Here is a 16601-nt window from a genome sequence, read left to right as displayed (position 1 = left end):
GTTGCCCCCACATTGTAGCAACAAACTCCAGCCCTTAGATGTGGCTGTCTTTGAGCCTTTCAAGGCATATTATAATGCTGCATGTGAGGCTTGGCTACTGAATCCTCCAGGAGCGCCCATCACAATATACAATATCGCTATCAGCTCTTATGTTTTCTTGGGAAATATATAAGTATTTTACGAAGTTATATTGACTATTTTTTTATTTTTATTATCGAACTATGGAATATATCATGTGTCTCACTGTGTACCAGTAACATGTCTCAATGTGTACCAGGGGTGGTACACACTGAGACATGTGCAATTTTGTTTTTAAAGTTACATAACTTTTTTTACTTAAAACTACAGACCTTTATATTTGTGGAAGTGATACATAAAATACCAAAAATCATTATGGCTGAAGCTGTCAGTTCTTATCGATAATTAAAAAAATTATATCGCCAATAATTCATTTTTTTTTTCTCACTGTGTACCACCTTTCCCTAAATGAAAAGAAATTGGCAGAACGATGATCCAAAAAAAGAATCTATTTCACTTTGTTAGTTAGAAATATTTGTTTGCTTTGAGTCGGTTGGAGTTGAGAACTAGAACTGAGAGGCTTCATTTTGCATTTAATTATTGGTCTTATATAATTTGTTTGGTTGTTTGGATTTATTTTTTGAAATTATACGTACTCAAAATCAAATGAAACCAGACGGAACACCCTTAAAGTTGATTAATGATGTGGCAACAAGGTGGAACTCGACATACTATATGTTAAAACACTAGTTACATTATCGGGATCTTTAGCTGCAATTTAAAATATGCATTCTAAAATATTTAGAGCATCCTACTACTTCCGGTTATACCGGAAGTTGACTAAGATTTCCTTATTTTAAATATAATGGCCTTATATGACCAATTTTATTTTAAATACGCAAATTTGTCATATTGATCGACAACCTCTATCGAGAAGGCATATAAGAGAACGACACTACCCAAAGGGCAGGATATCCATATGGTAAAACCGACATAATTTCATCATCAGTGGTTACAGCGCACATTACCCATCAGCGCACATATACATACTGGCCAATATAATACCAATCAAGGACAGAATCCTATCCCTCAGCATGAGGTATGTCCTTAGAACCATTGCCGGCTCGAACAACAGAGCCAAACAAATATTAAAGACTGCATGCAATCGCCGAGGGCAAATACTCACCAGGCTTCCTCAAATAAAAGTTCCGTTCCCTCCAGCCAAACTTCTACACAACACTGGACAAGAACTACCTGATGAGTATTTTGAAATTCTTGAATCGACCCCTATCAAATATCGCAGTTAACACTGCACACCAAAAACGCTGATCAAAAGCCGTTCCTTTGTATGGCTGGTAGCCCCTGAAAGCACCTCCATGGCGTGCTTGGCAAAGTTCACCCAAATTCCTCTTGTGCGCTTCACAAACATCGCCTACACAGGCACGCCATCTTCTGACCCCCCTGCTCCTTAGTAGTCCACTACTTCTCCATTCGAACATCACTCAACACGTTTCTCCCCGCCACTACTAGAAAAAAAAAAAAAAGAGGAGTACCCCTGCCTTGAAGAAGCATAAGCTTAAACAAGGTAAAAACTCCGGCTCCATAAGTGGTATCACAGCTAGGTATGAGCCAAAGCCTTCTTCAGAACAATACTCACTTCACCCATGTCTCTGGCAACTCTTCGCCATGCTCTAACTCTGATAGATTTTAAATCGTCCTTTAGGTTATATATATATATATATATATATATATATATATATATATATATATATATATATATATACAAGAATTACTGGATATTATTGACTGTCAATATAAACAAACAACTCAGTTTATTAGGGTTGCAGTCAGAAAATTGGCCGGGATGTTAATGAAACACTCTTATGACTTTTTGTCTAGCTTTCGGAATGGTTTTATTCCTTTTTCAAGACACTGTAATAAGAAAAAAAAAGTGTAAATATTTATAAAATATCACAAATCTTCAGTGCAACTTACTAGTCGTTGAGATTATTTATAAAAGCATAGACACTCAACATTAATAACACACACATAAAATATAAAATAGTGGACGAAATACATTTTAAAATTCTTTAAAATTTAGGTACAGATAGTAAAAATTTTGTTTGTCATCTTTTACTGGTGTCTCTGGCACATAGAGAACAAAAAGAAAAAATCCTATGATTAAAAAGTAATTAGGTGTACTTAATATTATATTTCTTTTTAAGAAATACTAGAGGCCCATCTTAGGTGATTTTAATTTTTAAACCTGTCTTAATGGTATGCAACATGTTATGCATATAAGTGTAATTTGTGTGGGTACGGGTACAGGTAGATATTAATTTTATTTTGGATGTTTTTCCAGTAAGTAACAATTAATGTTGCTCAGTTTATCTATGTCTGACTTTTTATTGATGCAAGATGTACTAGATTTTATGTAACACATTTCCAATAAAACACGTTTTGAATGGTTCTTTTCCTTTGCCAAAATACAGGAATCCTCGAAATTAAATTCATGTTTCAACGTTAATGCATGTTCTGTCAATGCACATGCATTTATTTTTTTTGGTTTTTATATCGCTACGATGTGAGATCACCCTACTGTGAAAATTACGAGATGATTCTCCTATATATATTTTATTACAATTATTACACGGTATAGAATAAACAACATTCGATGACTCCTGTATTGTGAAAGGATCTTTTTTTTTGTGTATAACTTCGATACCGTTTTCACATTTTTGGTTGTAATTTTTAAATCACTAACATTTTTGATGATGTTCATTAGCTTCGGTGTCAAAACTGGAATGTAGGGTAGGCAACCATAAGTTATTTTAGATGGTATCACCTATGAAGAAGCACTAAGAAAAATAGAGATCAAGCAGGGAGATACTGGATTCCACCAAAATAAGAAAACTGCAATACTTGGTCATACTTATAACAGCAGGTGGTGATAGATACGAACTCCTAAAATTAATAATGCAGGGAAATGCTGTGTCAATGTCAATTGTCGGACCTCATTGTTATGAAAATTTTGGTTGTCAGAAAAATGCGAAGGAAAAGGAGAACCGAAAATGAGTTTATTTCACAGCCCTATAGGATAGGAGTTCTCTTGTAATATAGATCTCAGCTTTTTTAGTCCCTTGTCTCTGAACTCGATGTGTGACAAGTTGATAACCCTAGTTTTCAGGGCCAAAACCAAATTTGTTTTCATCTTAGATGGATGTTGAGAATGAAAGTTTATAAAATGGTTACTAAAACAAGGTTTACGATACCACTCCGTCCTTAGCATGCCATCATTGCCACGATGGATTAGCATGTCTAAAAAAGGAATCATATTATTAGCCTCTCTCTCAACCGTAAACTTTAGGTGTTCACATTGGGCGTTAAAGGTGTTTAACACATCAGTTACTTTGTTTTCAGGGACCGATAAAATCAAATCATCAACATATCGTTTAATAAAAGGTATCTTTTCTTTACACGTTGTTATAAGTTCATCCAACAAAGTTACATAGTATGGGGGATATTTTGCTGCCCATTGGAGTGCCAAAGATTTGTTTAAAGAAATTACCATTGAATAAAAAGATGTTAGAGTCAAATATAAATGTTAAAACTCTTATGAAATCATCTAAATTGATCTTTTATTAACCTTATTATTGATGGTTATTGACCTTTTATTAGCGTAGAGATATAAAAACCAAAAAAATAAATGCATGTGCATTGACAGAACATGCATTAACGTTGAAACATGAATTTAATTTTGAGGATTCCTGTATTTTGGCAAAGGAAAAGAACCATTCAAAACGTGTTTTCTTGGAAATGTGTTCCATAAAATCTAGTACATCTTGCATCAATAAAAAGTCAGACATAGATAAACTGAGCAACATTTATTGTTACTTACTGGAAAAACATCCAAAATAAAATTAATATCTACCTGTACCCGTACCCACACAAATTACACTTATATGCATAACATGTTGCATACCATTAAGACAGGTTTAAAAATTAAAATCACCTAAGATGGGCCTCTAGTATTTCTTAAAAAGAAATATAATATTAAGTACACCTAATTACTTTTTAATCATAGGATTTTTTCTTTTTGTTCTCTATGTGCCAGAGACACCAGTAAAAGATGACAAACAAAATTTTTACTATCTGTACCTAAATTTTAAAGAATTTTAAAATGTATTTTGTCCACTATTTTATATTTTATGTGTGTGTTATTAATGTTGAGTGTCTATGCTTTTATAAATAATCTCAACGACTAGTAAGTTGCACTGAAGATTTGTGATATTTTATAAATATTTACACTTTTTTTTCTTATTACAGTGTCTTGAAAAAGGAATAAAACCATTCCGAAAGCTAGACAAAAAGTCATAAGAGTGTTTCATTAACATCCCGGCCAATTTTCTGACTGCAACCCTAATAAACTGTGTTAAAGTTCACATTGTTTTGATGCGTAACCAAATTTCATTCGTGCAAGAAGTATTGTTATTTGAAAGTGAAAATTTAAGTATTCAATATGTCCAAGGAATGTAAAGACCGCTTTTACAAGAATCTTCAAGTGAAAGAAGCAAAACGACAAGCTATGAAAACAGCTTTGTCATATAGACGTTTGGCCAAATACGATGTAGTGAATGTGGGAAATGATTTCAAACTTATTGTTCCTTTGCAAGAAGGTAAGGAGAAATTTTTAAGTTACGTAAAAAAAAAAGAATTATTTGATATTCTGTATGAAGTACATTTAAGTATTGGCCATGGAGGAGAACAAGCATGTTAAATTTTTTAAATGATAAATACAAAAATATAACACAAGAAGTAGTAACACTTTTTTTTAAATTTTGCATACCCTGTCAGCAAAAACTCAGTTCAAAAAGAAAAGGCCTCGTTGTAAAACCTATGATATTTTCTAAAATGAATAGTCGGTGTCAAGTTGATTTGATCGACATGCAATCTGAAACTGATAGAACATTTCGTTTCATCTTTGTATATCAGGATCACCTTACAAAATTCGTGCAATTAAGATCTTTAACTTCAAAGAAGGCAGATGAAGTAGCTACACATTTGGTAGAAATTTTCTGCATTTTTGGAGCACCTTCAATACTCCAATCGGATAATGGCAGTGAGTTTGTTAATACAGTAATAAATTAACTGAAAAATATGTGGCCGGATTTAAAAATTGTTGATGGAAAGCCTCGGCATAATCAGTCGCAAGGAAGCGTCGAAAGGATTAATCGTGACATTCAGGATATGCTAATAACGTGGATGTAAACAAATAATACATCTAAATGGTCTGAAGGCCTTAAATATGTAATCAATTAATTAAAAACATGGCCTTTCGTGCAGGAATAAAACAGTCTCCCTACGAAGCAATGTTTGGGTCGAAAATAAAAGTTTGTCTATCGGATTCCATCTTTCTAAAGGACTGATGAAGTATTATAATAAGTATATTAGATGAAGTAAATAGTGCAGAAGGTGGCAATAATAATAGCAATGATAAGAGGTATATATATATATTACAGGTATATTGTAAAGCTATGGGTAGTAAATATTATTGTTATTAATTATTCGTTTTTTTATTACTTACAGGTACAACTTTTATAACCAGTTCAAACATACCAAATGAAAATGACAAATAGCTCTTCTGTAAACATTATTCCTCCAGTTATTACAGAAGTCGCTGACAAATATGAAGTACCAAACGAAACCAACCATTCCAAGACATCTGTAAATATTATTCCCTCAGTTACGACAGAAATCGATGAAACAAACAAAGTACAAAACAAAAACAACAAATCCTGGTATTAGTTATGTAAATCTTCTTCCTCGAGTTAACCCAGAAGTCGAAAGAACATTTGAAGATTTAAACGAATTTAACGAAACGTTAAATGAGAATCTTATACCAAATAACAGACTAATTATTTGTGGTATTTGTGAGTTTGAATGTTCGAACGGTTGCGTAGGTATCTCGTACAATATGTTTGTTCATACACTGTTGTGCTGAAATTAACGAAAATGATAAAAATGATTTAAGGTGATGAATTAAGCTAAAGATGGTTTGCTTGAACAAGCAAAAAAATGAAACTAAATTCCAATAAGTTATTACCGTTTGTAAAAATTGGTGATACTGTTAAATTACCTGTCCCCGATGTTGATAGAGGACGAGCTGATGCAAGAAATATATTAGGCGTTGTTATCACAGTTGAAGATAACATGTACTAAAATTCGGGACAGAAAAGTGCACATTACCATAGTTATTTACAAGAAATCAGTTCAGTGTGAAAAAGTTTCAGTTGTTGAAAAATCTCTTCGTGAGATGGCAGCGGCAGCAACTTCATCTCTATCTGGTGGTTAAGGATACAAAAGATGCCAGTGCAAAACCAAATGTGGTTCAAAAAAGTAAGTTGTAAGGCAGCTAATATTTTATGCAACTCTAAGTGTCACGGAAGTTTGTCATGTTTGAATAAATAGCAGGTATTTTTTATACAATTGGCAACGTTGTATTATTTTCTAACACATTAATCAACATTAACCAAGGAGAATAGTTAAACTCGACATTAACCTGTTAATGTCAATATGTCTGAATTTAATGGGTTAATGTCCCATCTCCACACATCCTCCATATACCTTTTCGAACTTTTAAAACTGGGGTAATATTATATAAACTCGAATATTGTCTAATTTATTACATACCCAAACTTTTTTGTATAACTGATTTGTCTGAACTAAGCCTAGTACTGCGTTCAAGGGGACTTGGAGTATTTGACGTTGACGTTGACGTTGTAGTGGGTACTTCAGTGATAGATATGGGGTCAACTTTAACATCCTCGCTATTCTCAAAATCGACTGTAACACGTTTTTGTCCCTTAAATCGGGTATCTCTTGGGGAACCATTTGTTTTCTGAAATAAAAATTACATTGATAAGTTAATTTCAATAATGAAAATAGATAGAAAAAAGAAATATTTATAATTAGGGGACGTGATTTCGGAAATATCGGAACATCGGAATAGAATCATTAAAAAATGGAAAAGAAGAAGGTGGTGGATGCTGGGTGTACATAAAAACAGAACAAAGTAAGTGGAATATAGATTCAAATAAGAAAATTTTGATTTAGACTTTCCTGATATAATTATATCGGTAGGTATTAACTTGTACATTACGTATTTTTTTTAAAGGTATAGCATGAAAAAGCAACTTTAGTTGAGCTTTACGCGGAGCCAACTGGAGAATTTAGTAATTTTGTCCGAATGTCTTACAGCGATTTTGAATACCTTGTGGATAAAAAGGATCAATGGTTGATAAAAAGGATACTTATTGGAGGGATGTAATTCCGGTGAAAGTTCGCCTGTCAGTAACATTAAGATACTTAGCTACTGGAGATAGCTATACAAGCTGACATTACCTATTTAATATTTCAATCCAAGTTATATCCATTATTGTCCCTGAAGTATGTTTGGCGCTCAATGACGCGTTAAAGAATTTAGTGGTGGTAAATGACATTTTTATGCTTAAATATTTGTTTATTTTTTATGAAAAATTAACAGTTGGAGGAAACTAATATTTCTGTGAATTATTCATGAAATTTCCATATCTTTCATAATATCTTCTACTGGAATCTGCTCTTGTGTTACTTCAGATTGTTGGTTGTTTGATTGACCTGCACATGAAGGGTCACTTAAATAAGTCAGTGACAGATGTACTGTTGCTGGAGCTAGGACGACTTTATCCAACTTTTGAAGGAGAAGAAACAGTACTTGGTACACCCTGTATCATTATGTTGCTGGAGCTAGGACGACTGTATCCAACTTGTGAAGGACAAGAAACACTACTTGGTATACCCTGCATCATTATGTTGTACCGACGACGTTTGCTCAACATAATGCCATATAGTTCATACATTATTTCTTATCTTTTAAATTTTGGATACTCTCGTGGCATCTATTTTTTGGATTCCAAAGACAGTTTTCTGCCTGGTATAGCTCTATGAATTTAAACGTTTGTTCAGAACTCATGGCCATTTTAGCAAAATATTATTAGGTATAATAAAACACAAAATTCAATAAGCAAGCGTTCACTATGAATTCACTGTGAAAAAGTGAAAACTGATGCGTCTAGGTCAGATGTGTGGAAAGGCGTCGAACGTCCGCACCGAAACCCTTTTATCTGAGCTAAAAAACCGACAACAATCGAATATCTTGCAGACGCATCCGCCGACGTGATTTATAAACAACAGATAATCAAATTACCCCATCTACACATCTCCAGATGCATACGTAGATGTCGTCCGCGGACGCGTACGCGTCTGCACGTCTGCACTGTGCACTGTGCTGTGCACTGTCTGCAGATGTGTAGGTGTAGAGTAGAGGAGCCATTTACAAAACTTGTTACTTGTTTATATAATAAATATTATGATAATCTCGGTGAACGTGATTTGGAGAACGGTGACTAACCTCGCAAAACAATACCGTATGATCTGACTATGCTCAAAACAACGAATTGCAAGGCAACATAAAGAAGAAGTAAGTTTTTAATTTATGTACATTGCGTAAAAGTTAGATATGAATACGATGTATCCTCTTTAACAATAATTTTATTTAACATATATATATGTCCCTGTTTTAATCTCAAACACTGACCCATGATTTTCATACCTGTTATCATGGGCATGGGGCACCCAATAAAATGTTATTAAAATAGTTTTTTTTTAATCTCATAAATACACTGGCGAGCATAAAATTAGGGTCACCCCATAATTTGAACTTATTTTAGAAATTCTACTATTTTCGATTCTGGCATAGTTTACTATAAATTGCTTAAAGAAAACAAGGTTTTTGTCCTTCAAAGATTATTGAAAGTAATGAAAATGAACAATTTTCCTTTGATCTACTAAATGTTGAGTTTCTTGAAGAGTTGGAAGTAAATTTAAAAGTCTCAAACCCTAAGAATATAAGAAACCCTAAGAAAGAAATAAAAGGTCACATTTCGATAGCAGCAGAAAAAGTAATAGGATATAAAGATATAAAAAAGAATGGTATGACGAAGTCTGCGAAAGAGCAACCAGAGAAAAAACCTAGCACGAAAGAAGTAGCTGAAGACCGGTAGAGCACAAGACTTGGAAGAGTATAGGAGAAGAAAGAAAGACTCAGCCAAAAGTGCTGTACAAATGTTGTACATTAATGTTTTGTATTTTGAAATAGATTTCCAAAGTGGAAATGATGATACACTAAACAACGATATTTTCATCGTGACTTCAAGGCGGGTACACATATGCGAGCAGAACTGTTCGCGAACCGTTTGTGATTGTGAACGCTATATTCGTTAATTTGAACGATGGGACGAACCGCTTGCGAGCTGTTCGTTCGTTGCTCGTCAGGAACCACAGCCTGTCGGTTTTTGGGAAGAACACAAAGAATGTTCGCAGAACTATAAATTGTGTCTATAAATTGTTTCTGCTAAGTGTGCGATGAGATCATTCGGTTAAACAAAATTGCTGAACGAGCGCGGCTTATTCAAAAGTAACGAGACAAATTAATAACAGATAATGTAAACAAAATACCGAAATGTTTAGAATAACGAAGTAAATTAATTCTCGGTTTGTTATTAGATACTTAGGGTATTGGATAGCCTGAACATAAACATATTTTCAACGAACTCTTCGCGAACAGCTCACGAGCAGTTCGCAAACGGTTCGGCTCGCATATGTGTACCCACCTTAACGCTCCTTTCACACACTAAGAATTTGAACGTACGATGGTTTGAACGCACGATGACATTCCAATAGTGACTCAAGCAATAGCATGGTACCTTTCACATTACACGGCGGTTGAGACGTTCGGTGAAATAGCCGTGTGCAGGCCGTCCACTGCCACTACAAACAGACGGCGCCGTGTCGTGCTTACGACCCTAGTAGTATACGTGAGTTAATGCATCCTTTTACATGATACGGTCATTCAGTCGCACGAAGGTACCTTGCTGGGTTGTTTGGTATATTTTTTATTTACACTTTGCGGCTGTTTAAAGTAGGTGATGAATATGAATGTGATGTCAGAAAATTGATAGTGGAATATTAATAACATTGGTTGAAACGAGACCCGTTCTTTGGGACAAAACAATAGAAATATATAAAGATAGAAACTTGACGAGAAATGCTTGGAATGAAGTGTGTAGTGCACTTTACAGTGAATTTGAGGAACTATGTGATAATGAAAAAAACGCATTTGGTAAGTACGGCAAAATTATTTATATTTCTGATAACAACAACAATTAAAATTATATATTATAATAAATTTTATTTTACATAGTTGCAATTAACGTTGAATATAAACCTAAATATTAAAAATTACACACAAAAGCGAAACACCCTGTAAATGCTATAGTCTATAATATGGCCGACTAAAGGTAATATTGTAGTAATATGTAGGTTTTAGTTAAATTATATTTTACCCATTTGCCAATGAAGGCTTCCAACGCTTGACATAAAATACTGGCACAGAATGTGTCGTACGTTGTTAGCTGCCAGACCTCCTCGTGTTGTAGGATCGGTAGGAATGTCTTCAAGTCCAACGATCGATGTATTACCTTCAACCAAGTATCCGTCTCCGTCCCTAACGTAGTTATGCAATACTGTAGATGCTTTTATTACATCAGTTGCAAACTCTGGCTGAACATTTAGTGGTCGATGGAATACTCGCCATTTATTACTAAGTATTCCGAAAGCACATTCAACATATCTTCTGGCTCGGGACCACCGGTAGTTTTATACTTTCTTCTCAACTGTTTATTTTCACCTTTTTTTAGGTAAAGAAGTAATTCGACGATTGACTCACATTAGAGATTCCTTTGCTAAATCGTTAAAAAAGACAAAAGAAGATAAGTCAACCGGTTCTTCAGCAAAGAGACAACGGACATATGTATAACACGATTCATTACTATTTTTAAAGAAACTGTATATGGAAAGAGAGACTTCTGACAGTTTCACTGGCGATGAAAATGGAGGAGGTATTGAAATTGAAGAAGTTGAACTAACGGAAAGACAAAATATTGAAAGTGAATCTAACACTTCAACTTTTAAAAAACCGAGTGCAACCAGGCGGCGCAAACAAGTGGATTAAGTAGAGTTAAAATTTGAAAGGCATTGGAATCGAAAGCCCCTGAAAAACCTGGCCCGAACATGGCATTTTTTTTAAGTTTGCTACCCCATTTGATCAAGTTTAGTGGAAAAGAAATACTTGAGATCCAGATGGCGATTTTTCAAACCATATTAAATATAAACAACAAAAAAAGGATCACTGGCCATCCTCTACAATCCAATGTAGACACTAACTACTGGCGTTCCCATCCCAGTTACTCTTCCTATTCACAACCATCCTTTCACAACCATTCCTTTTCACAACATCAAGTCCAACAATATTTTCAACCAACAAACATTACACCTCAACCGTATAATCAACACAGAAAATAACATTAATTTTCTCCATTTCCTCCAGTACTATCTAGCACCCTTACAACGAATCGGCCCCTTACGAACACCCCCTGACAACATGTACCAGTCGCTCACTGCTCGACATCCTCTCAGCAACATTCACACACTTCTTTAGCTTCAGATAACGAATATCATGCAAGTTCACTGTGTTTTGGATCTAAAGCTGAAGCAACAAGCTCACCGATGTCAACGCCTTCGTCCCCATATAGTGTCGATTTTTCAAAATAAATAAACAAATAATTAGTCTTTTATATATTTTTATATTTTTATATTATAGTTATGTTTTATGTTTATGTTGCATAATATAGTTATGTATTTATTTTCGTTATGGTCATTTCTTTTTTTCATTTATGGTGATTTTTTTGTGCCTTTTATAAGTCAAATAATTTAATAAATAAATAATTAAATAATTTTAATAATTTTCGATATAACTGTTTCATTTTCACATTAAGGCCATTGAAACACCACGAATTACAATCAACTTATTTTAAAACATCTAACATTTACCTTAAAGTAACAGCCAACATTTCCACTGGTTGAATACAGTTTCTCATTTTTGTATTTTGACGCTGAATGAATTCTTTCAGTCGACCATGTAGTTCGTCAAATGATGAAATTGACATACGTAAATAATTGAAAAATTTTAATTCATCTTTCTTTAAATCTTCAAATAATGTGATAAACATCCCAACATCGATCTTTTTGCGTTAATAGGATGGATCCATTGAATTTGGTCCCTCTTATTTCTCTTTTTTCGACGATAGAGTAACCACAATGCTATAATTTGATTTCGCTCCATATCTAAACTACACCTTTTATTTTACGAAATTATATTTAGTGTTATAAGGTAAACGACTCGGTTAAAACTGAAGTACGGCAGCAGTGACGCCTTGTGTGAAAGCACAATCAATTCTGAACGTGCGTCAAAACTACCGAACGTCAAAACCACCGAACGTTCAAATTCTTAGTGTGTGAAAGGAGCGTAAAGGTGGGTACACATATGCGAGCCGAACGGTATACGTACAGTACGCGTACAGATCCTTGAAAAATATTCTACATCGTACTAATCGCATACTTATCTCGATCCATGGAAAGCGACAAACCAACAACGAACACACATGTGCGAAATGATTCATTTTATTTATAATTTGGGTACTGATTTATGTTCCTGTTTTTGCTTGTTTAACAAAAATAAAATTATGTACAGTAATCATCGACGTATAAATAAAGATTTTATCTTTATTTATACGTCCATGACAATAATCAGTTTACTGTTTTCTCACGTCTCTCTAGGAAGGAACACGTCATTCACACAATGTCGATTTGATGACACAATAAAAATGTTCGCTGCGTCTAGTAAGCGCCGTCCAAACTGAAAATCCGAGCTTCCTTTGAAGTCGTGAAATAAACCGCAACAATTTGGTTCGCGACGAGTCACGATGAAACAGTACGCAAGCGGTTTTTTCTGCCGTACACATTAACGAATATAGCGTTCACAAACGGTTCGCGAACAGTTCTGCTCGCAAATGTGTACCCGCCTTAAAGGTCGGTACACATATACGAGCCAAACGGTATGCATACGGTATGCGAACGCTATATTCGGTAATGTGTACGGCAGAAAAAAACCGCTTGCGTACTGTTTCATCGTGACTCGTCGCGAACCAAATTGTTGCGGTTTATTTCACGACTTCAAAGGAAGCTCGTCTTTCAGTTTGGACGGCGATTACTAGACGCAGCGAACATTTTTATTGCGTCATCAAATTGACATTGTGTGAATGACGTGTTCCTTCCTAGAGAGACGTGAGAAAACAGTAAACTGATTATTGTACATATTTTTATTTTTGTTAAACAAGCAAAAACAGGAACATAAATCAGTACCCAAATTATAAATAAAATGAATCATTTCGCACATGTGTGTTCGTTGTTGGTTTGTCGCTTTCCATGGATCGAGATAAGTATGCGATCAGTTCGATGTAGAATATTTTTCAAGGATCTGTACGCGTACGGTACGTACTGTACGCATACTGTACAGCAGACGTTTTTAGATCTGTTAGTATGTAATTTAGTTGCAAGCGAAAGCAAAATACCTTGGAAAATTATTTGTTGTTGTGACTGTATGTTGAGAGTTCGTCTTTGTTTTGACTACGTATCGAAATATGTTCTAATAAAAGGTAGGTTATTATTTTACCAGTACATATTAAAAATTTAGTTCATGTGATTAGTTTATAACATTTAGCATGTAAAAAAGGAGCATTAGATTTACCCAGTGTTTATAAATGTTGTGTTTTTGTACATGTAACTTATATGACACACTAGTCTTTTATAGTATGCAATTGTTAAATCTACAGAAATGTTTTTTTACCGATAATCCAAGAAATTGCAGATCTCATAGTGTCAGAACAATTTTGGAACGATTTTGATAATGAAACAGTTGATCGGGTTTATATAGAACCTCTGGAAAACCGAGAAGAATCAGACGAAGATTGCGGAGATGAAATCTGGTGGTGGACTAGATAATTTATCAGGCAAGCAACTGCAAGCTTCTGTATAAATAGTATTCAATAGTGGAGAACGAATTGGTATTGACGGTTATGAAAATACTGAAGATAGTGCACATAAAGACTCTAATGAAGGTAACACCATAGTCCGTACTAAATCTAGTAAAAATTAAAAAATAGTAAACTGTTTAAAAAATCGTAACTTACCCGAGATTGCAAACTAAAACATATTTCCAATTTCAAATTTCTTGAAGTATGCAAATATGTCACCAGCAGACCTGTTCAAGCTTTTCATTACTGATGATGTCATACAGTTACTTTGTGTTGAGGCCACTCGATACGCTCAATTTAAAAATTGTTCAGACCCAAAAATTACAACTCAAGAAATAAAATGCTTTTTAGCAATTCTTATACTTTCTGGTTATGATAAAAAGCCACCAAAAAAATTTACTGAGATTATGGAGATGATTTGCGAAACGATAAATTGACTTAAGTAACTCAGATCTCTTATAAATGAGATAAAAACTAACTTTCTAAGACATTATATTCCGGATCAAGAAATCGCCTATGATGAAAGCATAATGGAATAAAATGAAAGAGACAGAAAAGATTTTATTTCACGTTCAAAGCGTCTATGTACCTATTGATACGTATTTCGCTTTAATAAAGCTCATCAGAATAGTTATTCATAGCCGTTCTTAACGTGAAAAATAAAATTCTCTGTCTTATTAGAAGTAACAATAACATGACTTCGTTATGGACGCAATAGCGACATCTGATAGAAAAATCGGTAAGATAGTTTCGAAACAAATTCAGATTTCTGCTTTAATCTGGAGCCTTCTAAAAATTGCAAGGCATGGCCAAACGATGATAAAGATGTTAATAGAGACATGGGGAATCTAAAATTTGCATTCCACGACATGTCTATTCATCTAAGCAGAAATCCTAACGAATTTGTTTCTCGTACTCATACAGAGTAGATCCGAAGAAAATGAAAGAGACAGAAAAGATTTTATTTCACGTTCAAAGCGTCTATGTACCTATTGATACGTATTTCGCTTTAATAAAGCTCATCAGAATAGTTATTCATAGCCGTTCTTAACGTGAAAAATAAAATTCTCTGTCTTATTAGAAGTAACAATAACATGACTTCGTTATGGACGCAATAGCGACATCTGATAGAAAAATCGGTAAGATAGTTTCGAAACAAATTCAGATTTCTGCTTTAATCTGGAGCCTTCTAAAAATTGCAAGGCATGGCCAAACGATGATAAAGATGTTAATAGAGACATGGGGAATCTAAAATTTGCATTCCACGACATAATGGAATAGTTTTGTAAACACGGATGTAATTAGTATATTCGAGGGAAGCCCATGCGGTTTGAATATAAAGTTTGGTGTCTTAATTCCAAAAACCAAAAAAAAGTTACCTTATCAATTTTGATGTTTATCGTGGAAATATGCCAAATTCTAATCGAGAGCATCAAGAAAAATTTGGTAAAGCAACAGCTTCGTTATTGCAGCTTATTGAAGAGATGCCCAATGAAACTAGATCTTTGCCATACCATTTTTACTTTGACCTAATCTATCCATCGATATTCTTTTGTAACATTTTTTTAATTAATATATTAAATTAATTTTAATTCCTTTTGCCCATGTGGATGATACGTTGATGGTCGTGTTTACGATCAGAAATTTTTATTGGGAAACTACCGAAATATGACTGAAGAATCTACCTAAGTATTTATTTAAAGACGCCGGTCTGGCGAATCCTTAGTTAATCCTTTTTCGGGTTCTTTGTCATAAATTCGGTAATTGTCGTCGAACGCCCGTTGTAATGTTTTTCGGGAAAAACCTAATCTAGGAGATTTGATATTTCATCACGTTTGTAGGTAGAAGGATACCGTTATGTTCAATGTTAATTAGAACTTTTTACCTTCTCAGAAATACATACAACTGGCCTATGATTTTTGAGTGGAAGATACCCTCACCTTTTCTTGGGTAGTTTGGTAAAATTTTAGAGGAACCAAGTCACGTCTCGGTGGGCACTCGTAGAGAAAACAGGTTACTTTTTGGTGGGAAAGTCCTTGCATAAGGACTAGATCTTACTGTTATCGTACCGTTCTCTGTGCATTTTCTTTATAAGTGTGTATACACTTGTTATTTTGAGTTTTTTTTGATCTTATACTATATTAGATTAAATATAGTCATAAATTCAGTGTTTAATACAAGTACAGTATTAACTTCAGTGAATTAATGCAGCAGTCGTCAGGAATTACTGTAAGTTAACATAATCTTAATATCTCCACCTATCTGGGCAAGTAACATGGTATGGCATCATATCATCTTCCATTATCTGGACGTACCTAAAGTTCATACAAGTCTTCAAATGTAGTTGAGAGTAACTACTGAGTTTTGCATTAAATTTAAAGAACAGTCAATATTTTGTTACGAACCAAATAATCGACTTAACCAAGTGCGGTTTGGTTAAATTTTTATGTTTTCACTTCAGTAACATTTTTGTATTTTTGTAAATTTAAATTTTATTAATTTTTGTTATCTTTGGTGTTTGTTATAATTTTTTATTCATTTTTTTGCTGTAAT

General features: G+C 34.0%; 1 protein-coding gene across 5 annotated transcripts in view; it reads right to left on the bottom strand.

Moving 5' to 3' along the window:
* LOC140445614 (uncharacterized) overlaps positions 1 to 16601 on the bottom strand; it is a 100277-nt gene that overhangs the window by 53866 nt on the left and 29810 nt on the right. For all 5 annotated transcript variants that reach the window (XM_072537805.1, XM_072537809.1, XM_072537806.1 and 2 more), the window contains exon 2: positions 6709 to 6916. In XM_072537805.1, coding sequence (XP_072393906.1) covers positions 6709 to 6916 — 208 coding nt within the window. The remainder of the gene's footprint in view (positions 1 to 6708; positions 6917 to 16601) is intronic.

This window comes from Diabrotica undecimpunctata, chromosome 7, assembly GCF_040954645.1.
Source record: "Diabrotica undecimpunctata isolate CICGRU chromosome 7, icDiaUnde3, whole genome shotgun sequence".
In the NCBI taxonomy this organism is placed as follows: domain Eukaryota; kingdom Metazoa; phylum Arthropoda; class Insecta; order Coleoptera; family Chrysomelidae; genus Diabrotica; species Diabrotica undecimpunctata.
The sequence above is the reverse complement of the archived record's forward strand: the minus strand, read 5'-3'. Positions and strand labels throughout refer to the sequence as shown.